Genomic DNA, 26,891 nt, shown 5'->3' on the forward strand with positions numbered 1-26,891 from the left:
TTTGGGTAGTTATTACTCCCTTTGGGGTGGTTGTTGATATTTGCCTCCCATTTATGGGTATGGGCAGCCATGTTTTATGGATGAATTTGGGCCACTTGTTTAGATAAGATCTTGGCCATTCATCCATTTTTGAAGCCTATTTAAGGGATTGGTTTTCCCTCATTTTTGTAAGAAGTTCTTGGATTGTTGCAAAAGCTCTGGCGAAATTTACAGGATTTAATGCAAAGTTAAGACTGTTTCCAAGTTTCCTTGTGAGTGCATGGTCTCCTTCTTCATTAGTTTAGAAAATTTTCAGTCATGTTTCTTTCCTTTATATAGCATTTTCAAATAAATATCCGATAGAATCCTCGCTGTTCACACCATTAGGGAATGGCTGATTGCCTTTCCTTCTGCATGGTTAATCTGAACCTTTCATATACTTAGTTCAGTTATTGAATGCTCATTGAATGAATGTAAAAGTTCTAATGTTGTATTTGATAGCATGAAAAACCTATTTTCCTTTGAAGATCGCACTAGATTGATGCAAGTATTGTGTTTAAATAGCTGGTAATGCTTAGTCTAGTTATTTGGAGGTGTCTGTCTGTTTACTGAATCTGCTATTTTAGTTAAAATTTATATTTTATGTATCTCTCTCTCCCTATCCTTCCCTCCTTTTTTCCCCTTTTTTTACTGAGAAAATCTGTAGTCCTATTGAAAACAGTATTGACCCGACTGCAATCATTTGATAAGTAAGACCATTAAAGTTTTGGGGAACTCATCCAGCAATTACCTATCCTGCCATAAGTCCCCTTGTGTTTCCAGCATAAACACATCAAACCACTGAGTAATCCCGCAGTCAAGACCTGACAAACGAAACCTTGAGGTTGTCCCCTTTGATCAAACGTAGAAAAAGCACTAGGGATTTCCTTATCTCAAGAGAGGATAGGATACTCGGCAAGTTTATTCTATTCTGCATTGGCCGTATGGAGTTTGCAGCAATGCAATTTCAGACACATCAACAAGATCTAGTGTAGATGAAGCTTAGCATGGATGGCTACCTAGTTAGTGTGGGAGTTTGGGGATCCTAAGAATTATACTCGAGGGTCATGAGACAAGTTGATGGAACATTGTGGATGTAGCTCAGCGTTGAGATTTGTCCAATAATTAAGGAGATTTTTAAAATTTTGCGGGGTTGGAATCTATGAACTCAGGAATTCAGCCTAAGAGTTTCACCTTTATGAGGGTTGTGAGATATCTTGATGGAGTTCTACCTTCTCCAATATTTGTTTCAAATGAGAAGCTTTCAAAGAATACATAATTCTATTTGTGGCTAATGGTTTTAGTTTCCAGTCAGTGTGTTAATATGTTTAACGTTTAGCATAATAAGCCTTAATAGGGACTATTAGAATATAAGGCTTAGCAATAAAGTTGCTATAGCGACTTAGTGGTGACTGATAATGTTAGCTATTGTTAGTATTTGGAATCTTCGATAAGTGTCACTTACATTTATTAATAGTTACATCTCTCAAACTTTATTTATGGAGATGACCACTTTGTAAGAGATATTCCAATATTTAATAATACATTGTATTATATATATTCGTAAAATAAAAAATGTACTCATTTCATCTGTTAAGTGATTCTTTTGTTACTTCCTCTAGCATCACATATGCAATGAGACTTGGTTAGTTGAATTAGAAGCATATTATCATGACTTAGTGGTTTGCAAATTCTGAAAAATTAAATGGAAATGAAGTGTATCTTGGTTATAACATTGCCCACAAGACAATACGGTGTGGGAAAGTTAATTTTCTTCTGGAAGATAGTAGAACAAAGAGCTTTTCAAGTGTTTTGCATATTCTAGGATTGCAAAGGATTTTGATCTCAACAAGCAAGATGAACAATATAGGTAATAATTTAATTTAGAGCAAGAAGAATTGCAAGATTGTAAGGGGATCTTTGGTGTTGGCCAAGGGAGTTAGGAATCAAACTCTTTCCCGATTGGAGGCTAGTACCGTGAAGGATAATGGAAACTCATCTATGGTCCATGAAGCCAACAACAAGTTGTAGGTAAAACCATGTTGTGGCATTAGAGACTAGATCACAGTGAGGAGAAAGGTCTTTGCACTTTGAAATCAAAATGTATTGTAGAAAGTGTTGAAGATTGTTTTCTTGAATTTGATTTTTGTGAAAATTATCTATGTAAAGAAAAATCAAGTAATATTTTCTTTTGATTATTTTAGAGTTGATGGGATTTTAGATTTGGTACATAGTAATGTGTTTGGTCAAGTGATTGTACCTTCTCATTGGAAATCTTCACATTCTGTTTCTTTTACTAATGATCGCTATAGAATTTCTTGGGTGTTCTTTCTCAAATATAAATTTGAAGTTTTTCTTAGGTTTATGGAGTGGAAGTCTTTCGTTGAAAAGCCAAATGGGGAGAAAGATAAGAATCTTGAGAACAAACAATGGAGGAGAGTTTTTCTTGTTTAATTTTGAGATTTTTTGTAAGAATGATGGAAGAGCAAGGCAAGAGACCATTCCGTACACAACTTAACATAATGGTGTGGTTGACATGTTGAAGAAGACATTGATGGAGAAGCTTAGAAGCATGTTAAATAGTGCTGCTCTAGAGAAAAAGTTTTGGGCCAAAGTGGTAAGCATTGCTTGTTATATCATCCATATGTCTTCTATATCAATACACATCGCTAAGACTCCATATGATGTTTGAAATAGTAAGAAACCTTCCCTTGGTCATTTCAGAATCTTTGATTGTGGTGCATATGTCCATGTATCTAAGAAGAAAAGAATCAAGTTAGATGGAAAAATGGAAAAGTTTATTTTCATTGCTTATAGTGGAAAAATGGATCTCTTCATTTATTAAAACAAGTTCACGAATGCTGAATGAAGAACACAATGGTGTTTTCTGAACAACCGAGTAAACAAATACAATTAGTCAATTCAGATAATCCTTAACATATTTCAGCATATGATTCCCAAGTATCCCTTCAAATGGTTACTGGCTAAATAGAATATGCTCAGAAATCTCAAATACAAATGGCTTCAAAGATTTGTCCTGCGAAATCCACTGTACAATACAACCCAATAAAGCTATACTTCATTCTCACAAACATTCCATGTTCAAGTGAACAGTTGTAACAGAGTGATTTGGCAAGATCAAAGAAGAAAGAGCTTGCTTAAGGAGCTCGGCTAGCTTATCATGCACAGGTATGAATTACATGCAAAATCTGTTCTGATCTACTGACACTAGTGGATATTTTTACTTTATTGAGAACTCATTGCTTGTCTCATTCCTAGTTAGCTGCTTCAGCAGATTTACTGCATAAACCTTGCTTGTCGACTTGCGTTGGCAAACTCCTTGTACCAGTTGGCTAGCTGCTTCATTAGTCAGGAGTCAGAGGAGCTAACATAATTGTACGCTTGTAATATGTTTTATAATTGTGCTACCACAATCATGGTTAATTGTAACCAAAATAATTTTTTAAATGGTCAAAGCAGTGAAAGATATATCGCTAAATTTCCCTCAACATTATTAAACATGAAATTAACTAGGAAACAAGGCAGTTTTTATTCTATCCTACATTTTGGCGGCACGTATATAACATTAGATGCTCCTTAATATTCCAACTATCTATTTGCTCAAAAATACTAACTAATTGACATCATAATTCAACAATATAATATTGTATTTAAAATCATTGGACAATAAAGAAACCCATGAGTAAATCCCAAATAACAGTAAAAGTAAATATTATGCAGCTTATCTTTTGAGATGCAAAGACATCCTTCAAACTCATTTTTCTATTGGTTATTTTACAGCATTTGCCATCTTTTGAGGGCCGATACGTAAACTATACAACCCTGAAATTTAAAGCTAGGGCCTGTCTGTCAGTCTTAACCAAACATCTAACCTGATCATATCCTTGGTTGGACCAATTTCAAATTCTTAATTGGGTCATCTCTTTCACAAAAAACTTTTACTATTGTATAACTGGATTGAGAATTTTCTATATCTGGATGATCCTTCCTTAACAGTGATTCTTGAATGTTAGGCTGGATATTAGCTCCCTAAGTTAGAATAACAGTTATGTGAAGCAGTTACAGATGGTTGGAGAAGTCAACAAACAAGAATAAGACACTTCTTCATCCACCAAAACTTACAATAGGCGAAAAGATATATTCTTTCAACCCACAGCCAGTGTGTCAGAATGAGCATTTGCTTCCAATGCCAAATGCGTTTTACCGGTAGTTTCATGGACCTCAACTTCCCTCTGCTCATTTCTTTGGCTAGAATTTGAGTTGGACAATTTTGATGCAACTTGAAAGTGCTCTTTACTTTCTGTTTGAATGAAGTGTGATTCTGTCTTTGTAGAAGACATTTTATCTATTTCTGCTAGTGCACTTTCTCCTAGCTGATTCCTCAGCTGCTCCTGTGTCACATTATCCTATAATGTCAGTATCTCCATATCTTGAAATAAACATAATGAAGTTTACATGCTTTACCATGAATAGATATACTACCCGTAACAATCCATTGCTTGAAGCAAGCTTTTTCCTTTCCTCTTCCACATGGGTCAATTCGTTTCTCAATGCCATGTTTTCCGCAGATGATAGATCAACTTTTGCTGTCAATTCTTCACATTCGGCCTGATTCAGACAAATCAATATTAGAATAGCACATAGATTCCAAATCCTCTTAAACTGCCCATTAGTTACTGCATAAAACATTAAGGGAATTAAGTCTCTAGTTATGTCTTCATAGTTGTTTCCCTTGTGCTCACCAAAACCCGCTCCTCCTTTCTTTCCTCCCACTCTCTCCCAAAGTTGAAAAGGTTTTCCCATGAAAAAACATTGAGGTAGAACTAGATTTTTTGCTTGTTTAATTTTGAGATATTTGTAAGAATGATGGAAGAGCAAGGCAAGAGACCATTCCGTACACAACTCAGCATAATGGTGTGGTTGACATGTTGAAGAAGACATTGATGGAGAAGCTTAGAAGTGTGTTAAATAGTGCTGCTCGAGAGAAAAAGTTTTGGGCCAAAGTGGTAAGCATTGCTTGTTATATCATCCATATGTCTTCTATATCAATACACGTCGCTAAGATTCCATATGATGTTTGAAATGGTAAGAAACCTTCCCTTGGTCATTTCAGAATCTTTGATTGTGGTGCATATGTCCATGTATCTAAGAAGAAAAGAACCAAGTTAGATGGAAAAATGCAAAAGTGTATTTTCATTGCTTATAGCAAAAAAGTGTATTTATTAAAGGGATCCATTAATAAATGAATGGAAAAGTGTAGTTTAAAAATGGAAAGGTTTTATTTTAATAACCTTTGGAATCGTGTTTCTTTGAAAGTGATCCATAGCAGGGATGCTATTTTTAAAGGAATAATAAGTTCCCTTAACAATAGAAAACCAAAAGAAAGTGAAGAGAAAGGTGACAAAATGGTTGAGATACAGTTTGGTAGACAAGAAGGGGAAGATTTAGATGGGAACTCAAAAGATGAAGGGTTTCATACATCACTCTTGAGAAGGTCAACAAGAGAAATACAACTTTTGGAAATATATCTCCTTGCTGACTTCCACCCCATTTTTTCCTTCTTTTGCCACTAATGATGATCGGAGATGTGCCTGTTTCAAACCCTGACAAGTGAAGTGTTCCTGCCTATATCTATTGTTCAAGTGATTGACATTTAAGGTTTGGGGTGTTATAAGACATGCTATTTAAGGCTTTTTTGTTGTATGATCTATTATGGTTTGTTATTATGATGTTTATAGTTTTCTGATTATCCATATTACTGCAAAATTTAAAATTTGCATTGATTTGACAATTTCTGGAAGCCTTGGATACATACTATTTTGGGGTGGCGATATGCATAAATTTCAAATCATTAGAAATTCATAGTTAGTAGATAGGAAGATAAGTTTTGAGGTTAAGAGGCACATAAATTCAAAAAAATTCTCACTGCATGGACTGTGATGTATTTAAAGTAGATGCGAGCTTCTGTTTTGTTAATAGGTTTTATAACTCTACTATATTGGTTCATTTGGTACTACATGGCGATCCTCAAAATTCTTATGGCATTGAATGGCACCTATTTCTGCTATAGAGCGAGCACACTTACATTATTATTAGAAGTATAGCTCAAGGTGTGTGCAGAGTATCTTAACTAAACCATTGATTTGCCTAGGTCGCTTTTATTATATCTTTAGCTATTTGAGCTTTTACTAGCTATCAAATCATAACAGCCAAATACCTTGGGGCTATGTAGGATCGCTGTTATGGTTACATAGATAGGTTTATTTTTCTTGATATGAATCATTATACCAGAATTAATTATTGCAATCTCAGTTACATGTTGGATTTGCAGCTGCACACCATTATTTAGGATATCACGCTCATTATTTATTGAAACCAATAACAGAAGCAGTTGTTTTATAGGTAGGGCTTGAGGGAAGTTCCAATGGACAGTGGTGGTTGGATAGCATTGGCAAGATCCTGGATGAAGATATGTCGTTTCAACGGGCAGGTTCTCGACAATTGGCTGGTTTGCTTGTTGCTGTATGGTATGTTAATTTATAATAATTATTAACAATAGATGATTTCTTCCAGTCATGAGAATCCAAATTTTGTGAAAATGACCTTATCAGTGATGTGGCAAAGATAGGTCTGGCATAAATCATCAATCAAGAAGAAAATGAAGGGTTTGGATTTAGCTACTGTTTTCTTCTTTATGTTTCTAATCTATGTTAAGTTGATTTCTTTTCTTTCTTTCTTCCTTTGCATGGAACTTCTGTCTATGGAAAATATGTATTTTACCAAATGATATTTTGAACGAATATCTAATATTGCCCCACTACAAATAATTTTGGATTGCCAGACATTTATGTTTCTTTCAATATTAATATTCAAAGGAGCTATAAATTAGATTCAGTTAATTTAGCCAACTCATATTGCTTTATCTCTTCATAAGCTTTGGTTTCTTTATATGTTTATATGGGGTTTTTCTTTCATAGCAATAATCAGATAGTCCGATATTTGTGATTCTCAGTTTTACAGATGGAAAAACTTACTATGCTTTGATTTTGTCATGCTAGGGTTAGGAAACATCTTTGGCCTTATGTTGGAGATGTGGAGGTTGGTGCTGTGGCTTGTGGTTTGGGACGCAAAATTGGCAATAAAGTACGTTTGTGATTTGTTCGTCTTTGTCATCCAACTCATCAAAATCCTGTAATTAATTTTGTCTGTTTGAAAATAATAAAAGAAATTCTCCATTTAATTTATGCTTTTTAGTTCCTTCACAAAAGTTTGAAACTGTTACATGTATTTGTTTTGCTGCCTTGCCTTCTATGTAACAGTTACTAGAGAAGTATTTTATGGTATTTCCACTTTCATATCAATCTATTTGAAACTAAGTTGCCGATTTGGGTATGGGAACTGGAACCCAGTATAGTGGTACATCAATTTTTTCATTCACTTGGGTACAAGTATGGGATTATTATTTATATTTTATTTTAATAGCCATCTCCCTCCTGTCCCTAAATTTCAGGGAGGCTTTTGCCATTAATACCTCTTCCAATTGCTCCCGTTTCGCATCTTGGAGAGATACTGGTTATAAGTTTAAAATGTCTATACATAGTTAATTGACAACCTTGACATATATATAATTGATATCTGCTTTTTGAATTGGAATGTTTTCTTCAAGAATCACCAGTTTCTTGATGACAAAATAAATAAAATTGTGGCATGTACAAATGGTTGTGAACATAATCCAACCCTACATATGAGAGATAGTTAACCGTTTTGTGTAATGATAGTTTGCTGAAGAATAAAATATTGTTGTTAAAGAGTAGGTTGAACTTATTTATGGAATATAGAATTTAAATAAATTTACATAACAATAACCGATTGAACGTGACAAAAATAGTTGTAATTTACTGATCAACAGAACGCTCACTAATATAAATGGATGGTATTCTGATTTCCTGCTACAGCCATGGTATATGGCAGAAGAAATAATTATATTTTATTTGGCATACTATTTATATTATACTAATAAACTGTAGTTCAAGTTATAGAATTGATAATTCTGTCCTTAACTCAGTTGCATGGTAACATGATTTTTAAGGGTATTAAAGAATCTAATTGCACTTTCATATGAACAAAGGAAACATGGACATATAAATCTTGCCTAAATTTTGAATTCAATGACCTCAATAGCTATATTATTTATGGATTATTTAAATAAAGCAACCATAAGTTAACCCAATCTTGTTTTATGTTTTTAATTACTTTTCTGTTCCCAGCACAATCTGTTTGTTCATTCTGGTCTGTTAAATACTGGAAAGTGATTGAGCACATTTACACATAACAGCTGCTAATGGCTTCGGTACCTCAAAATTTGCCATTTATATGCTGACAATGCTAGAAACGTCTTGACAGGGAGCTGTGGCTTTGAAGATGAATGTCTTCCGCCGGACGTTGTGTTTTATAAACTGCCATTTTGCAGCTCATCTGGATGCAGTTGGACGTCGCAATGCAGATTTTGAGCATGTCTATGAGAACATGACATTTGGCCGAATATCATGTGGAGTTAGCTCTGTTGCCTGTACAGCTATAACCTTCTGGTTTAGCAATTTGTTTTCTTTTTAAAGGATTTATAGCTATTAATGCTTGATTGCATTTCTCTTTAAGCTATATTCTAAAACATTTCATGGGTACTGGAACAGCGGAAGTTTTGTCTTCTGTTCAAAAGTTCAAGGGTATAAATGCATGGCGAATTCCAGACCCAGAACTTGTCCAAACTGAGAAAGACTCATCATCTTTACTGGTAATTTCACATTCCATTTGAATCCAATTTGGACCATGTGCAGTGAGATGCATCTTATTTTCTCATTTTTTCTGTACACTAGTGAATTGCATCCATTTAGAGTAATGGTGATAGAAACAATATAATTCTGAATTATTTCCCATATAACCTTTTCCTATGCTGCTGGTAGATGATGTCCCATGCGGATCTTATTCCATTTTTTTATGAGAAGAGTGGCACCAGACTTTGATGTTTACATGGTTTACTCATGCATGTTAATTTAAAAAATTATTTTCTTATGGAAAACTTTCTCCTTTCATCGGTTTGGACTATTCATCATAACCTATTACTTATAAGTCCAGAAATTAGTGATGTTTATACAGGAGGAGGAGATGCCAGAATTGGCTGAAATAGACATGGTTATTTGGCTAGGTGACTTCAATTATAGACTCGATGATATTTCATATGATGAAGCAATAAATTATATAGCCAATAAGCAATTTGACGCTCTTCTAGTGAAGGATCAATTGAGACGAGAGATGAAAGCTGGACGTGTATTTCAAGGTATGCGAGAAGGCGATATCAAGTTCCCTCCAACTTATAAATTTGACAGGGGCCAAGCTGGATGGCAAGGTTTGTCTTTTCAAATTTTCCCTACTTTCTTGAGGAACATAACCAGGACCTTATTATTCTCTTAATTGGTGCTATAATATTAAATGCCTTAAATAAGTCTTTTGGGTCGGAGAGCTGCCTTCTATTTGTCGTGGTATTTTTTTGGAAGTCTCTGTGAATTAGTATCATCTATTGTTTTGTAGGATACACTAGTGAGAAGAGAAGAGTTCCTGCTTGGTGTGACAGAATTTTATTCCGTGACAGTTCTAATGACAAGTCAGCTGAGTGCAACTTGGTGTGCCCCATTGTCTCTGATGTTGCATGGTTTGTATTTTGACCAAGCTAACTCATCCATATAATTTTCTTCTTAAGGAAATAATGAAATCTTAATCTTTGTGGATTTCAAGGTCATATAAAATACTAAACTTGGATATAATTTGTTGTCCATTCATATGAATAATGATTTTCCACTTTACACTAATAAAATGCTTCTATGCTCTAGGCATTAACACTTTCTGTCATATAATTTCAAATTTATTTTCTATCTAGTCCATGCAAGGTGCTTTATATTTGTCAATGGCAGACATGGTTAAAAAATTACCTTGAAAAATCTAAATCTGTTGATCAAGAAAATCACAGTTTAGATTTCAATCTTTAGAACCTTCAATTAAGTTTAATTTCTTAAAATAGTTACCATTTTCTACGAATTGCATAAAGTGATTTTCTGTACAGTCTACTGATATATTATATACTCTATGCTGCATTATTACATATTTATACAAGTTAAGTCGAGAATGGGGAATTGTACTCCAAAAACATATTAACATGTGAATCAATATTTGAGATATGCTTTTTATAAGTGATTCATGGGGATGTATCCTTGGGGGTTTTTAGCTTCGTGGCCATGGGGACATGTTAGAAACATCAATGAGCTGTCCCCAAAATTCCATTAATGTTAGGAAACATTTGAGATACCGGGTTCATAGGGTTTGAGGCCTGTGCTCGGACCGGGTCTGTGCGGATCCAGGTTCGCACTTGGGTGCGGCTCAAGGCCCCTAGGCCGTACCTGGGCGAACTTAGGTACAAACCCGGGATTGCTGCTGGAAAGTCACTTAAAAGTGACTTAAAAAACATTAAAATTAGGTTTTTAACAAAAACCCTAACTTGCTCCCCTATAACATCATTTCAACCTAAAATATGCTCATTTGCTCATTCATTCTCCCTTGCTTTCATTTTGGCATTTTGAAGGTTAGGTGATTATTTTCGAAGGAGATCGTTCGTGGAGTGCTTGAGGAAGGATAAACAAATTTTAACAAATTAACCCTTTAACCCTATTGTTTGATCTTTTAACAAATTTTTTCAAGTTTTTTAAAAAAAATTTATAAGAAAAAGATAAACAAGTTCTACTACTTTTTATAATGTTTTCTTATACTTTCATTAGTTTTTACATTGTATAATCTTGCATTTTAAAAAAAAAAATTCCAATTTAAAAATGTTTAATTTCTTATAATAGCAAAATGGGAACAAGTTCGAATTCAGTGGGTGTGGGTTAGAAGACTCAAAACCAAAAATTTAAAGTTGATAAAGGATCTCCTATATGGAATTATACTACAATGCTTCAACAACTTCCAGGAGGTGGGGGATATGAATGTAATTGTAATTTTTGTTTAACCAATTATAGGTGTTCATATTATCGAGTGAGACATCACTTTGTGGCCCTGCTAGGAAAGTGATTGAAATGTATGTACTGCCAAATGAGCAAGGGTTGTGTGCAACACAAATAGCAAGATTCATTAGAGAACACGAAGTTGATCAAGTTGTAGCAAGAGAAAAAATAAGAGCTAATCCATCTACAAGAAAAACACCAATGACTTTACCTAAAGATCATATACTACCAGAAAAGACCTCCCATCATCCTTTCTTGGGGATACCCTCTATGCAAGATGAAGTAGAAATCTCAATCTTTCCTGCAAAAGAGGCCCATTGGACAAAGCATTTAAAATGGAAGCAAGAGATATTGCAAAGCAAAAAATGGCACGTTGCATCTATGCCAATGGTCTTCCTTTCAACTTGGTGAGATCACCATATTGGTGGGAGATGGTGGTGGCAATCAATAATGCACCTTTTGGTTTCACAAGTCCTGGGTATGGAAAGGTGTGCACCACCTTATTGGCATGAAAGAAATTTTTTGTAGAGACATCACTCAAACTGATTAGAGATTCTTGGATTGAATCGAGTGTTTCTATTGTTTCTGATGGATGGAAAGATTGCAAAAGCCGTCCATTAATCAATGTTATTGCAGTGTCCCCCAAAGGGGCAATGATTTTGAGGGCAGTTGATTGTGAGCAGCAATTCAAAGATGCAGAGTTCATTTCCAGAATCCTCTTTGATTCCATAGATACGGTGGGTCATGAAAATGTTGTCCAAGTCATTACAAACAATGCGGAGGTTTGTAGGGTTGTAGGTGTGTTGGTTGAGCAAAGATATGTGCACATTTTTTGGACATCATGCATCGTACACTCCCTCAACTTGGTGATGTGAGCAATTGGCACTCAAATAGAGTGGGTGAAGGAAATATACCAAGAGGGTGAGGAGATCAAAATGTTCGTGACAAATGACCATATGTCACAAGCCATTTTCAGGAGTTTCTTGAAGCTGGAATTGTTGAGCACAAATTTAACTTATCTATTTAACTTTTATTCATGCTGTGTTTAATATGTATATAATATTTTTTAATGTGTTATTGACATTTTTTACATGAACCTAGTTTATTGAGACCCAATTTGCATCACATACAATAGTGATGAGATGAATTTTGATGGTGAAACAAGCATTGAATGCCATGGTTATTAGTAACCAATGGGGTGTTTGGAAGCAATCAAATTTAGAAAGGGCCCAAAAAGTTAAGTCATTGACCCTGGATGACAATTGGTGGGATCGTGTGGAATATGTCTTGAATTTCACCAAGCCTATCATGAGTATGATCAGGTATATTGATATAGAAGCAACATGTTTGGGGGAAGTCTATGATGGCATGGACATCATGATAGAAAAAATCAAAGTCATAATAGCAAAAAAATTGAATGACCCAGAAGAAGCATTTTTCAAAAGGGTGGGAAAAACCATTCATCATCATTGGAACAAGATGACCATGCCATTGCACCTCCTTGCACATGCATTATCTTCCATTTACTATAGCAATGAAGTACTTTCTTTGCTAGCTAAACTCCACCATATAGAGATTTTGAAGTTGCAACTGGGTACAAGTGGGCATTTGCTAAACTCTTCACAGCCACTTAAAGTGGTGGAAAATGTTAGGAAAGAGTTTGGTTTATTTGTCTCAAGAAGTCATAATCCTTGTGCCATTAATGACCTATCCAAAGTGGATGTTACTACATGGTGGTCCCTACATGGTCAAGATTATATGTTCCTCCAACCTCTTGCAATCAATATTCTATCACAAGTAAGTTTTTTAACTTTTTGTTTTTAACATTTGTATTGTAGACTTTAGCATTTAACATTCTTTAATATATTTTGCATTTTTTAATTTTCAAGTTTTTAATTTCTTTAATCTCTTGATGATCTCCTTCACAATTGTCCACAATTTGTAGCACTTCATGCCTTGATGTTATCAAGCATTGATCTTCACTTTCCACCATCTTGCTGGTTTGAACATCTCCCATTGTTTCCTCAACTTCCTAGGGCACAAGGTTACCCTCAAATGTGGTGCCTTGACTACATGGCTCATTCATACTATCTTCTTGCTACTTATTTAGTAATGCTTCAGTTTGTTGAACTTGAAGTTGATGTTGAATCATGCCTCTTTCATCAACTTGCTTGTCTAGGAACAAAATAAAATACTAAGTATTCTATCCTCTCTTGAACAAAATCCTCTTAACTGCTAAACTGCATGATCAGATGGGATGACTCCAAGTTTCCGAATGTCAGGTCTTGACGTGCTCTTAGATAGACTCAGTGTGTATGATGTGATATTGCTGGAATCACAAGGGGACTTATGTTGATACTTGAATGCTTGAATGTTGTTGGATCATTGGATCTATCTCAACTAACAAAGAAAGGACAAAAGAAAAGGGTTTAGAGAGGCTAATCGATTCCTAAGATCAATGATAGGAAGGGATGATGTTTGGATGGACATATTCCTTAAATTGGGCTTTGCTTCGCCATGCTAGGAACAACTCTGCAAAACTAGTGCAATCTTCTAAGGATGAGAAAGGTTTTCATATCATGAATACTCATGCAAATACCCATACACGGAGCAACTTGAATAAGCATCCATAATTGAACTAAGCACAAGTGTGAGGTTCAGGCTAACTTTGCACTGTAGCATACAATCAACAAGCTACAAAAAGTATGAACCAAAGAATTATCAACATCCATACATTTCTCCTTTGCAATCAATGAACTTTATCTAAATCATGAGAAGTAAGCAAGAAACCATGCAACAAGTAGAATTAACACAATGAACCACCATAACTTCAATGAAATCAAGTATTTATTCCAACAAGTCTTTGCAACAGCTTCAAGTTTTCCTCCTATTCTACTTCTACTTTCGGACTACAACTATTCTCTATTAACCCTTACAAATGACCAAACTGATTCTTACATAGATAGCTCTTTACAACGAGTGGCTTAGATTGATTCACAATCAATGGCCAAGATTACAAGATGACAACCCTAATTAGGGTTTGTTACAATAAGCTCCTTTTCGGCCAATGCGAAAATTACATTTGGATCCAACATTGAATGTCAACCAATAGAAACTGAGGTTAGGTATCTTGAATTTTGTGCCTCCATTGAATGAATCAGATACATTGAACCTAGACGTGCTGACTTGGAGTCCTCTGGTTGGTTGGTGCTGACAAGGATGACACCTCAATTTGCTCCATAGTCTTGATACCTTATCACATGTGTAAATAGTTGAGCAATATCTCTTGATACTCAACATCTCCAAGCTTGGTGTGACAATGATGGGAAGCATCATCTTGGTCAAGTCAACCCTTTACCTTTGCTTGCCTATCTTGCCTTGATTAACCTGTCTTGATCAACTTACCTTCCTGCTAGCTGACTTCTTGATGATGTTTGATCATGAATCCCCTTCACTTTGAAGTCCTTCACCTGAAGTAATAGCAATGATTCTTGGAAAATTCAAGATTCTAATCATTTTCCTCTTGATGGGAAGGGCCTGATGTTGTCCTCCCTAACTCCTTCATGATGTTGAGAGTTTTGTCCTTTGCCTTGAGCAATCCACCATGCTGTACCTTGAAGTGTTGATCATTTGCAGATGTTGACTTCCAAGCAGTATGCTGATTACCTTGTTGCAATTGCCTAGCTGAAACTGTGAAGTCTATCATCTTACTTGTATGACTGTTGTTCTTAAGATGTAACCCCGTTTGACTACTTGATGCTAGCTGCGTGATGAAGTCCTCTTGTACTTAATTCTTGCTTCACATCTTCATGCTGTGATGTTCTTAATGTCATCTATAGTTTACTCCATCTCATCCTTAGTCACCTGTAAAACAAACAGAGATGCAATTAAACACACTTAATATATTTGATATTCTACTCTGAGTATTGTGACTTCTGATTTTTGTCTGATCGTGTGATGTTCAAGGCCTGATAACACTCTGATTAGGGTCTGGTTTCTGAATTTTGCTTCTGATTTGAATTGCTCCCTTGCTGGAATAACTTCATCATTGCTGTGACTGCTGTTGCTATTGCTTATATTGTCAAACAAATCGTTTCCTTTCATAGACCTCTTCATATCTTGATGTGAAATCCTTGGATATTGATCAATTTGCTGGTGCAATTTTCTTATTGTTTCATGTTTCACCTTAAGTTCCCACATGCTTTCTTGACTCCAATGCCTTAAGTAGACCCTATTTCTCCTTTCAGATGCCTTGTGTGTTGGGTCTTTTAACTTTTAGGTCAATTCCTATGAGCCCATATGTTTCATTTTTCAGCCTTCATGCCTTATTTAGGTCTGACCCTATGTTTAGTCCTCCTTATGCTTCATCCTTAAGATCTGCACGTTACATGTTGAATCCCAGCTAGGATCCATACATCTTCTACCTGCCTTATCCTTTCATAGGCTTCAAATTAAGGTCCCCTTGTTTCGACCCACACGTTTTGATTTAGGATCATCCTTATACTTGAGGGCACATGCTTCACGCTTAATTCCACACATTTGGATATTTAGATTTAGGTCTCCACAGCATTTATGGTCCATCTATTTCAACACGTTTTGATGCTTGATTACCCTTCCATACGTTAGGATTTTGATCCACATGTTTCAACTTATAATTCATACGTTTTGCCTCCTTGCTTGGGTGGACCTTCATTCTACACGTTTGGCATTTAGGTCTTCTTCCTATCCCCATGCTACCTCTTTGAGTTCATATGCTTCAAGTTTAGGTCCACACATGCTTGTTTTTGTTGTTGTATGTAGCTAGGTCGGAGCCCTTCTAGGGCCGACCTAGCACACATAGTATGTGTATGAGCCTATCGACATTAAAAGGCGTAAAACATATTTGTATTAATCATGCCCTATGTGGGCGACATATGTAACTTGTGGGTTTATCTTGCACCTAGCATGTTTTGTTAACCCTACCCTATCTTGCCTAACGTGTGGGGTTATTTGGTTTTGGCGCCAACTTATATTTTTGTATTGTAATTTAGACTCCTAGCCGACCTAAGGCAAATTGATGGCTAGAGTCTCATATATATGTAATCCTAATGCAATTGCTAAGACACACATTCAGCGAATGCGTTCTATCTGTCATCAAGCACTAAATTGTCTTCAATGATCAGCTTTCTACCGTTCGGAAGAATGTTGAAGACAACGACTTAACTATGACGGCTCTAAATGGACTTCCTTCTACATGGGAGCCCTTTATTCAAGGAATCAGTGCAAGAGTGGAGCTTCCTCAATTTGATCGATTGAGAGGAGATTGCATTCAAGAGGAATCTCGCTTGGCTGTGAAAGGAAAAATTAGAAGTCCTCATGATAGTGATCATCATGTCCTCATAGCTAAGAAGGAAGGTGGCCATTGGAATAATAACTTCAAGAGAAATAGAGATTTCAAACCCTCTGCTCCTGATTCAAGGAAGAAACCAAAGGACTTGTCTCACATCCGATGCTTCCGTTGTAACAAGTTTGGTCACTTTGCAAAGGACTGTCAATCTCAGCTTGACCAAGGAGAAGCAAACCTAAATGAAGTCTCAAAACAGCAAAGTAATGTAGACTTCCTCTTTGTCTCAGCCTTGTCAAGCAATGTTCAGTTAGACAATAACACTTGGCTGATTGACAATGGTGCATCTAGACACATCACAGGCTATCAGGAGCATCTCTTAGATTTGGTGGAGAAGGAGTCCAACCTTCATGTGACTATTGGTGACAATGCTCGTTATGCAGTAAGAGGTTTTGGCTCTACTTAAAATTAGATTCTGGTATTTCCCTTCATCTCAGTAATGTTTTGTTTGTACCTGGAATAAAAAGGAATCTAATCTCCATATCTGCTCTAGAAGATAAAGGTTATCAGGTTGTATTTTCCGAAGGAAGAGTTCTTGCATGGCCTAAGGAGTCCAACATCAAATCAGCTCGTGCCATCAGGATTATATATGAAAGCCTATACAAGCTTTCAACTCACACTTTCAATTAAGGATATAGCTGGTAGATTCTTAAAACTATAGGAGTAAATCAACTAGTTTTTGAATCATGTGCACTGGATTAAGAGGGAGTTACATATTCCCCATAATCCTCAGTGAATGCATTGTTGTTGATTATATTTAGTAAAGCTTAAACATGTTGCTGTTTTCTAACCATTTATGTTGGAAACTGATTTACAAACAAATTGATATCTCTAGTGTTGGATTTGAGAAGTATGGCTAACCATTTGAATTCAAATCAGTTTTGGATTGATAATTGTTATATGATTATTGCAAGGATGTTCTTGATTATGAATCTATGATAGAACTAACATGTGTTCCTTGTTTCTCTGAAATATACTTTGGCCAAGAGGGAGTTTTCAGCTCCTATGATAACATTGTGTGTATATTCCACCCTCTGCGGAGTGCAAGGTGGTAGTTTCTTTGAGGTGTAATACCTCTTTCACCCTCTGCAGAGTGCAAGGTGATAGTTTATACTTCTCCGCAGAGAAGTTTTGAGGTGTAAGACCTCTTCCACCCTCTGTGGGCAATGCAAAGTGGATCCACCGTTTGCGAGTAGGCATGATGGTAATGCACTCTTCTCTGCGAGAAGTTTGAGGTGAAAGCCCTCCTCCACCCTCTGCGAGTAGGCATGGTGGATCCATCCTCTGCAAGTAGGCATGATGAATGTCATGGAAGAAATTCCATGATATACTTGTGTTTTTCCACCCTCTGTGAGTAGGTACAGTGGACCCACCCTCTGCAAGTAGGCATGGTGGATGTGTTTCAGCACTTGTGCTTGTTCACCCTCTGGAAGTAGCTATGGTGAACATCATCCATGGCAGTATCCATGGGTTGTATCCATTTGTATTCTTCATGGGAGCAGCCATGTATCTCAAATCTTGTGAAGGTCTCCTCCCTAGCTAAGAGGGAGTGTTGTTGTATGCAGCTAGGTCGGAGCCCTTCTAGGGCCGACCTAGCACACATATCATGTGTATGAGCCTATTGACATTAAAAGGCATAAAACACATTTGTAGTAATCATGCCCTATGTGGGTGGCATATGTAACTTGTGGGTTTATCTTGCACCTACCACGTTTTGTTAACCCTACCCTCTCTTGCTCAACATGTGGGGTTATTTGGTTTTGGCGACAACCTATATTTTTGTATTGTAATTTAGACTCCTAGCAAACCTAAGGCAAACTGATGGCTAGAGTCTCATATATATGTAATGCTAATGCAATTGCTAAGACACACATTCAGCGAATACCTTCTATCTGTCATCAAGCACTGAATTGTCTTCAGTGATCAACGAATTATCTTCAGTGATCAGTGAATCTCATCTAAAGACAGTAATCATCATTGAGAGCACAACGAATATATTTAGAAGACAGCGAACACACTTGAAGCATAGCGAACACCTGTGGAAGGTCAGTGAACTCCATCCAAGGGCAGCGAACTTCTCTGCTACTGCTCCTTCTGACAGAAGTCTTTATTTGGAAGGTCACTGAACTATCATTGGGCTGTGGACATCATCAGCAGCAACATCTGCAGATAAGTTCACTATTGCAGTGTGCCCTAGGTTGAAGATTTACTGTGATTAGTTTGTTGTTAGCTTCAAGTGTTTGTTGGTTATTGCCTAATCAAGATCTGAGAATTGTTGTTGGGTTTTTCATCTCCAAGAGGGAGGTTTTCCCAAGGTATCTTGGTGTTCTTGTGTATGTTTATTTATTTATTTCTGAGTCATGTTAATTCTGATCACTAAAATCAATAGTTTAAAGTCTTCATGCTTTGATTTAAGGCCACATGCCTTGCTTGGGTCAAGACCTATCCATCAACATGCCATGATCCAAGTCAAGACTTATCCACTCTCCCCACACGTTTCATGCTTGTTTCTCCTTCGCACACCTCAAATTAGGGCCCTTTTGTTGCATTTTAGGCCTACACATTTTAATTAGGCCTGCCCTATTTGCTTGGGTGTATTTTTCATCTTCAATTGCAGAACATGGGCAGTTTTTTCATGTACAATTGCATAAATCCTCTCGGTGAGTGCAAATCTCATGCTTGTTTGCACAATTCGCCATGCTTGAGACCTACCCCCTTCTTGCTTGGGTGCATTTTTACCATGTAATTGCACAAATTGCTAGGGTGGCCTTTTGATCTCCAATTGTATAGAATGCTAAGTGAGGGTAGATTTTGAGCATTTAATTGCATAAAATGCTAATGTTTGTATTGCTTGGCTCATGCTAGGTGTGTGTTGGGTGTGATTCATACCTCCGTTTGCACAAGTTACTCTTGGTGAACAAGCATTTTAAGGGTTCATATCTTTGAGCGAAATTTCAACCTAATCGAATTTTGAATTTGCATCCAAATTCCTCAACCTTATTCCCTTACTCTCATTGCCCTTCGATTATCTTGTGATTTTTTGCCTACCTAGTGTGGGTGCACTTTAGGGGTCCATTTGCACAGTTTTGTCTTGCCTACAAAGACACAAAGATGGTATTTGCTTGATCAAGATCCAAAGCTCATTTTATATGCTCATTTACTCACATGAGCAAGTTGATGGCATTGTTGGATGCTCTCAAAGGGAGGGCGCAAATCCTAGGTCCAATTGCACAAATTGCTCTTGGTGAGCAAGCTAGGACCAAGACTATGACTTAAGCAAAATTTTGACTAAGTCGAATTTTCTTTTTCAAACTTCTGTTTTCCCTATGGGTGTGAGTGTGTGTTTAGTGCATTGTAGATAACCAGAATATGACAATACATACAGATGCAGACAAATAGATGAACTCAATACTGCATTCTCATTGATAACATGTGCCGGTACATCAGATAACACCAAGCCTGTACTATCCTACCACAAACTGGAAACAAAGACGACTATATAGGTGTCGGCATGGTTACCCGGTGCCAACTCCTGACAACCGTCAAGTTAACTGCCAACCTTTAACACACAAATTAACACATACGTAATTACCCGACAACATCATCCCCCCCAAAAAGAAGGGTCATCTTCGAACGACATGCAACCAAAATGGGAATGATGTAACATATACAACAAAAGAAACTCAAGACAGAGGGGGTATAGAGGGCGTCCCTGATGAAGAGGGGCCTACTGGTGTGGCTGCCATTTGCTCCCATAGCTGGTACACCTGCTATTACAGTGGCGAAGATCCCTCTCGGCGACCAATTGCCGCTCCCTCGACCGCTTCACCATATGGACGTCGACGGACAACCTCCATAAGCTCCTTCTGTTTCCCATCAAGCTCATCCAGGGCAGAAGTGAGTCGGGTCTCCAACAATGCTCGCTCACTCGTGGAAGCTACCAACTCCTCCAGGCTACTGGCCCTAGCTCGTTGCTGGGCAAGCTCCAACTCAAGAGGTGGAACACGGGTGGCCAGCTCCGCTAGAGTTGCCAGGGCGGCCACCTGCGCCGTCTCCGCACTGTCCTGAGTCTACCTAAGCTGATAATAACCATCTCGAATAGACTGCTCCACTCTCCTAAGTAGGGACTGCATCCCACTCTCTCCAGCAGCCTCTGAGCGCTGCCACTCCTCCAACATCATAGGGAGCTCAACCTCAGACCAACCCCTGTCCTCAAAACATCACCCAAATGCCTCGACGCAGCCCCCTGTGACAAATGCGAGGAGACCCTCTAAGGCTAGCGGACCGAGAGTCCGCTCTTGCATTGAAGTCGCCCACCGTCGAGCACATGCCTCAACCTCAGCTAAAAACTGGCCCATCCCACTGGGTTGGCTCTCTGCAGGGTCCCCAATCTGTAGATCTAGTTGACGGGCCTCCTCTCCCAACCCCTCTGTCTCATGCGGTGTCTTGGTGTTCTCCTGCTAGGGAGAAGAACTATCCCTCTCCAAGTCCACAACAGCTGTCGGAGGTGGTCATGGGGATACGGGCGGTGGTCCCACTGGTGTTAGGGGGGGAGCTGCATAGTGACCCAACCATGTATCCATAGAGGTGTCATCCTCTGCCATATCCGCACCTCCCTCCAAGGTCTGTACTCTTGGTTCCACGAAGGAGGGCGTACTCCCTAACACTATCTGTGTGGGAACTTGTGCTGGTGGAGGATGCAATTGTCCAAAACCCGACACAGGGACTGCTGGGACGACACCAATTGTCACCCCCGTACGTGAGAGTTCCGTCACCTGGCCATCCACACTCAAAAACGTTGGTGTAAAGAGGATGTGGCCTGTCTTGGCTCTCTCTGGGGGCTTGACCCTACAAGAGAGAGGCCCCCGAGTTCCTCTAGGTATAAGTCCAAAAGTCACTATGTCGTCAACACTCTCCCCCATACGAGGGCTCTCCTGCACCTCTCTCCGACCTATAAGGCGAAAGGCATCGTCTCCATCACTGTTCCTCGACGAACCATCATCAGACTCCCCACTGCTACTATCAACCTCTTCTGCGGTCTTTGCCTCACTCTCAGAAATGGTCACTTGGACTGGTCTCCTTCGCTTCTTACTAGACTATGCATCTCTACCACCTATGGAGGTGTCGAGGTGGGTCCAATAAAAAATGGAGTGTGCAAGGGGTCAATGCTACTGCTCAACTTCCATACCCACTGTTCCGGAGCCACCTGTGTGCGTAGTGCATCTAAGAAGGGACAGATGGCGTGGAAGGGCATGTACAACGCCTTGTGCTTTAGAGTCAAAAATTCATTGATTCTATTTGAAAGCACCGTCGCCCAGTTATACACCGTGCCATTCTGCAATCCATCCATCAAGTCGATCATCGGTACCGTCGTGTCGGATGCCCTGCTGGCTCCTGTGAGGTGGCTCTTGATTACATCAAGCAAACACTGCCACCCTCCTAGTACGATGAAAGATTTCTTCAAACCCCTACCCTTTGGTGCAGTTATCCTCCTCCATTCAGCTGCTGACAAATCATTGCGTCTGTTAGGGGTCAATAACACATGTTAGTTTGAAGTTGGGATGGGTGTTTATGTTTGGTTATGTTGAGTCGCCGAGAGGTTCCCGTGGGGTAGTTGGTAGTTAGTGACGGTTGGCAACTTAGCCAACCGTCGAGTCTATATATGATTCGGATGGAGCCTCGGCAAGGATGGTATTGTATTGGCACATTCTTGAGAATTGAATAAAGATATCATTCTTCTAGTATAGCTGTTTATTGTTGTTACTTATGCTTTGATATATGAATGTTTTGTTACATGAATAGTTGGTACATGTGGGAAATCCTTGTTTTACCCGCGAGTTTACCAACCTCACAATAAGGGCTAAACATTTTGGCATCGTTGCCTGAACGAACTTGGAGATAACTATGGTGGTAGGCGGAAGGAATTAATGGGCTGGCCATTCAACCAACAATTAATTGTCATGGATAACGACACACACGAAGAGAGTACCACGGAAGTGGCACGAGAGGATTAGTTGACGACAAACTTGGTAGAGTTGTGGGACGTGTCGGTCACACAGTACGTGCAAAGGGAGGCTCAGGAGAGAGTTGTCTCCGAAGGCACGGTACATGGTGAACTCACCGTCAGCACTCTCATCTTTGACCTGCTCGGAAGTATTCCAAGGTTAGTCGCCAAAAATCTGATTGCACTCCAAGACCGAATGGAGGGAACTGCACGGGAACTCCGTCGGCAACAAATACTCCAAAGGTACGAAGAGCGCAATAGTAGGGAGGAAGAGGAGAGGGAGACAAGTTGACGTCGTACCTTTGGCACTTAATGCCCCTACGGCCAGACAAAGACAAACATAGCACTGTCACCAAAGGAGTATACGAGGGAACGGTACGAAGATCTCTCCGTATAAAAGAACTGGCCGAGAGAAGGCAGCGGCTAAGGGAGGTTGCTGACTCGAAGAGCCCTGAGAAACGTAGCAAGAGTCGGAGTCGTAGTCGGGGGAGACAAAGGCCGTGTACGTGGAAGGAGTTGGCGGAGGTTGCCAAGAACCTGCCACTTCCTGACGTAGCGGAGGAAGATCTCGTCGACTAGGCCCCACACTTGACGTCGAGGGAAGAAGACTCTAGAGCCGAGTCGCAGAGCAACTCGTCAGAGTATTCTGAACAAGGAGAGGAGGTGGTACGAGACCTACACGAAGAGGTCGCCAATATTTTTGAAGCAACATTATCCGGCATCAGGAATTTTTCCTTGTCAAAGGAAACCAAAATAGGAGGGTCAGATCCAGAAACCCCGGGAAGGAGGGACTATAGGAGCAAGGGTGACCAAAGCCTTGCGGACAGGGGTCCAACCAGGTCAAGAGCGTACGGTACCTTCCCGACACATAATACCTTCCAGGCATATAGTAACTTCCAAGCGCTATATAAAACCCTCTAGACAAAAGCAATGGCAGACACCCCGGAGAAACAAAAGCTTCCAAAATTCATGGGCGACGGGTCGAAGGATCCCGTGTGACATTGTAAGACATGTGTGACCATTTGGGAAGCAAATGACCAAGACGAACGGGATTACTGGTTGAAGGCATTTCCAGCCACTCTGCGAGGAATAACCATTGATTGGTATGCGAACCTAGATGCCCAATATAAAACGTCCTGGAACAGTCTGAAGAAGGCTTTCCAAGAGGAGTTCAAACTCCTACGGGATGACAATGAAATTTTGGCAGAGATTGACACTACCAAGTAGGGAAAAAGTGAAAGCATGCGGGCATATAATAGAAGGCAAAGGGAACTGCTCAACAAAATGGAGAACCAGTCGGCTGATGGCCTCAAGAAGAGATGGTTTGTTGAAGGACTGGTACCATCCCTCAGACGGAAGATGAAGGTGGTCCCTCCGCCCTCGTATGACAAAGCATACAATCGTGCGATGGATATTGAAAGTGAAAATAAGACATCGTGGGGGAAGCGTCGGGTGAGCGATGGTGACAGTACGGATGAAGACAGTAATGGGGAGTCCAAAACGGTGCAAGCACTCCGAAGGGATATGATGAGGATGATGAAAGAACTAAAGGTTGACAAAGGTGGCAAAGAAGGAAAGGAACTATGGTTCATCGACTCCAAAACAAAAGGGCACACTAAGGGGAGTTGCCCTCGTAAAGCTTTTTGTGACATCTGCCAAGTAATGGGACATTCCATTAAGGAATGTCCGTACAACTTAAAAGCACGGAGCACACGAGTGCTCTATGTGCAACCCGACCAAGTCACACCGCCAGTGACACCTCTGAAGCCGGCAGCAAACTTTGACGCCTCTCCTGGAGGGTATCGAAACAACCGACGAGGTAAGAACAAATCCAACACCAACACTCCGAGGAGTAGAATTCAATAAGACGCAAAGGGACGACCCATGATCCAATGCTAGAAATGCAACGAATGGGGTCACTTTGCCCAGGGATGCCAAAATGGAGATGATGCAGGAAGTTTGTTGTGTAAATGGTGCAGTCTGGGGAATCATGAGGACACAACGTGTCCAAAGCAAAAAGGGGTGAATATGCTGAAGGTAGAAGAACCAGAGGAAGGCGTATTGGCAATCACAAGATTGCAAAACAAGAAAGCCATGTATCCTTAGCCTCGCACGGAGAAAGAAGGACTCCAGGAAGCTAGGGCATATATTGAGTGGGCGATGGCAGAAGAACAGAGGGCCTCGCACCTCGGCTGCCAATACCCCACTCCGGTCAAGACCGGAGAAAACAATCATTAAGCAGATGTTACAGACCACTATACCCGTGCGGGTATCCGACCTTCTACAGAACATGCCACAGTTGAGGATGGCCATGACAAATGCGAGCGGCGACACTGCCATCAACCAAGAACACCGGACGATGGCAGAACCACATAACACGGCCTCGGTGATGGAACCTTTTACGGAGGCCGTGGACCCTATGCTGCTCATGGTAAGCATTGGACGAAGACCTACCGTGGTGGAGATGGACATAATGGGACAAAAGCTCACAAACACCATTGTGGATGGTGGGTTTGGACTCAACGTTCTACCAAAAGAAACTTGGAGAGGTTTGGGCAAGCCTACCCTCTGGCCACCAACATTTCATCTCGTTGGTGCGGATCAGCACAACATCAAACCCCTCAGAACTCTCATGGCACAAAAGGTGGTGATCGGGACACAACAATTCATTATGGACTTCGTAGTCATCCCACTAGAGAGAAAAGCGTACGACGCCCTCCTGGGAAGGGGATGGTTGATCATGGCTAGAGCCAATAATAACTGAAAGAAGAATACACTCTCAATCGAAAGTGAAGGCCATAAGTATGTGATTGACCTGAGGAATCAATCCGTCAGTGAAGAGCTTGCGTCGTCTAACTCCGACTCGGAAGACAAATAGATGGGAGTGGGGTTTCGAAGGAGACAGAGGAGGAAGGGAACCCAACGAGGAGGGAGTATTGGAACTGTATGGATGCTTTGAGGATGGAACTAGTTTGTTGGCCGGACTCTTCCATTGGCAGATGGAGAACTACAAGGTCTTCCACTTGGACTGCCACATGCTGCAAATATACGAGATTGGGGAATCAAGTGGCTGTATGGAAGAATAGTCATTTCCACCATAGTACGACAGGTACCAGGAGGGAATGGCATGAGTGGATGACACGCCAGCCCACCAGTTTGAACGAGACAAACCCATCAAGTACGAGGAAAGGGGTGTGGAAAAATTTAATCTAGACAAGGACAACGACCTGCAGGTAATACTCGTAGGGGATGATTGGAACCCCGTACTGAAGGCGGCGGCTTTCAGGATATTTCTGGAATACAAGGACGTCTTTGCCTGGACTTACAGGGACTTGAAGGGGGTACCACTGGAATTGTGCGTACATTGCATAACCCTCGTACCAAGAGCCTAACCCGTACAGGATGAACAAGAACTATGCGGCCAAGGTGAATGAGGAAATCAACAAAATGTTGGAGGCTGGGATCATATTCAAAGTGGAAACCCAATGATTGGGTTTCCCCAATAGTCATTTCTCTCAAGAAGGAAGCTAATCAGATAAGGATATGCGTGGACTTCAGGTACCTAAACGCAGTAACAATCAAAGATCCATTCCCAATCCCATTCACTGACAACATTCTGGAAGAAGTAGCTGGACATGAGATATACATGTTTTTGGATGGGTTTTCGGGATACAATCAAATAAGTATTACGGAAGAAGATAAGCTAAAGACCACATTCATGGTAGAGGAGGGGGTGTACGCCTACAATCGCATGCCCTTCGGGCTATGTAATGCACCGACAACCTTTCAGAGAATAATTTTACACATTTTTTACAAAATGTCCATAGGAAATTTCAGGGCATTCTTAGATGAGTGGTTGATTTTCAGTGATCAGGACACCCATCTAAAGGCACTGGGGGAATGTATGGAGAGGTGCCAGAAAGCTAGGCTGGCTCTTAACCAAAGGAAGTGCAGGTTTATGGTACCGCAAGGGAAGCTTCTTAGCCACATTGTCTGTAAAGAAGGTCTGAAGACCGACTTGGATAAGATAGGAGTGATTGTCAACATGGAGAACCCAACGAATGTGACAGGGATGAAGTCATTTTTGGGACATGTTGGCTACTACCAGAGATTTATCAAAGGCTTTGCACAAGTCTCCTGGCCCCTGGATAAGCTGACAAGGAAGGGAGAGCCGTTCATATGGGGTACGGGGCAAGAAGAAGCCTTCAAGGAATTAAAAGATCGGCTAGTAAGTGCACCAATACTGGTGTACCCAGACTGGAATAAGGAGTTTCACGTCAACGTCGATGCCTCCAACTTTGTGATTGGTGCTACCGTCGAACAAGTATGGACGCAAGGACTGGACCATTCCGTTTTCTTCGCCAGCCGACTTTTGTCAAGGGCTGAACGGAACTACAGCACAACAGAGAAGGAGACA

General features: G+C 39.7%; 2 protein-coding genes across 3 annotated transcripts in view; one reads left to right on the forward strand and one right to left on the reverse strand.

Moving 5' to 3' along the window:
- The window catches only part of LOC131055084 (type II inositol polyphosphate 5-phosphatase 15), a 120,766-nt gene that overhangs the window by 60,825 nt on the left and 33,050 nt on the right, over positions 1-26,891 (forward strand). For both annotated transcript variants that reach the window (XM_057989727.2, XM_057989728.2), the window contains exons 4-9: positions 6,442-6,566; positions 7,098-7,182; positions 8,443-8,608; positions 8,730-8,830; positions 9,193-9,442; positions 9,625-9,745. In XM_057989727.2, coding sequence (XP_057845710.2) covers positions 6,442-6,566; positions 7,098-7,182; positions 8,443-8,608; positions 8,730-8,830; positions 9,193-9,442; positions 9,625-9,745 — 848 coding nt within the window. The remainder of the gene's footprint in view (positions 1-6,441; positions 6,567-7,097; positions 7,183-8,442; positions 8,609-8,729; positions 8,831-9,192; positions 9,443-9,624; positions 9,746-26,891) is intronic.
- On the reverse strand, positions 3,796-4,743 carry LOC131078247 (common plant regulatory factor 1-like). Its single transcript, XM_058015903.2, has 2 exons — positions 4,522-4,743; positions 3,796-4,430 (listed from the first exon to the last, which is right to left on the reverse strand). Exons 1-2 carry the CDS (start codon positions 4,726-4,728, stop codon positions 4,185-4,187), a joined length of 453 nt encoding a protein of 150 aa, XP_057871886.2. The 5' UTR covers positions 4,729-4,743; the 3' UTR covers positions 3,796-4,184.

The sequence above is a fragment of the Cryptomeria japonica genome, chromosome 7 (assembly GCF_030272615.1).
Source record: "Cryptomeria japonica chromosome 7, Sugi_1.0, whole genome shotgun sequence".
NCBI lineage: Eukaryota > Viridiplantae > Streptophyta > Pinopsida > Cupressales > Cupressaceae > Cryptomeria > Cryptomeria japonica.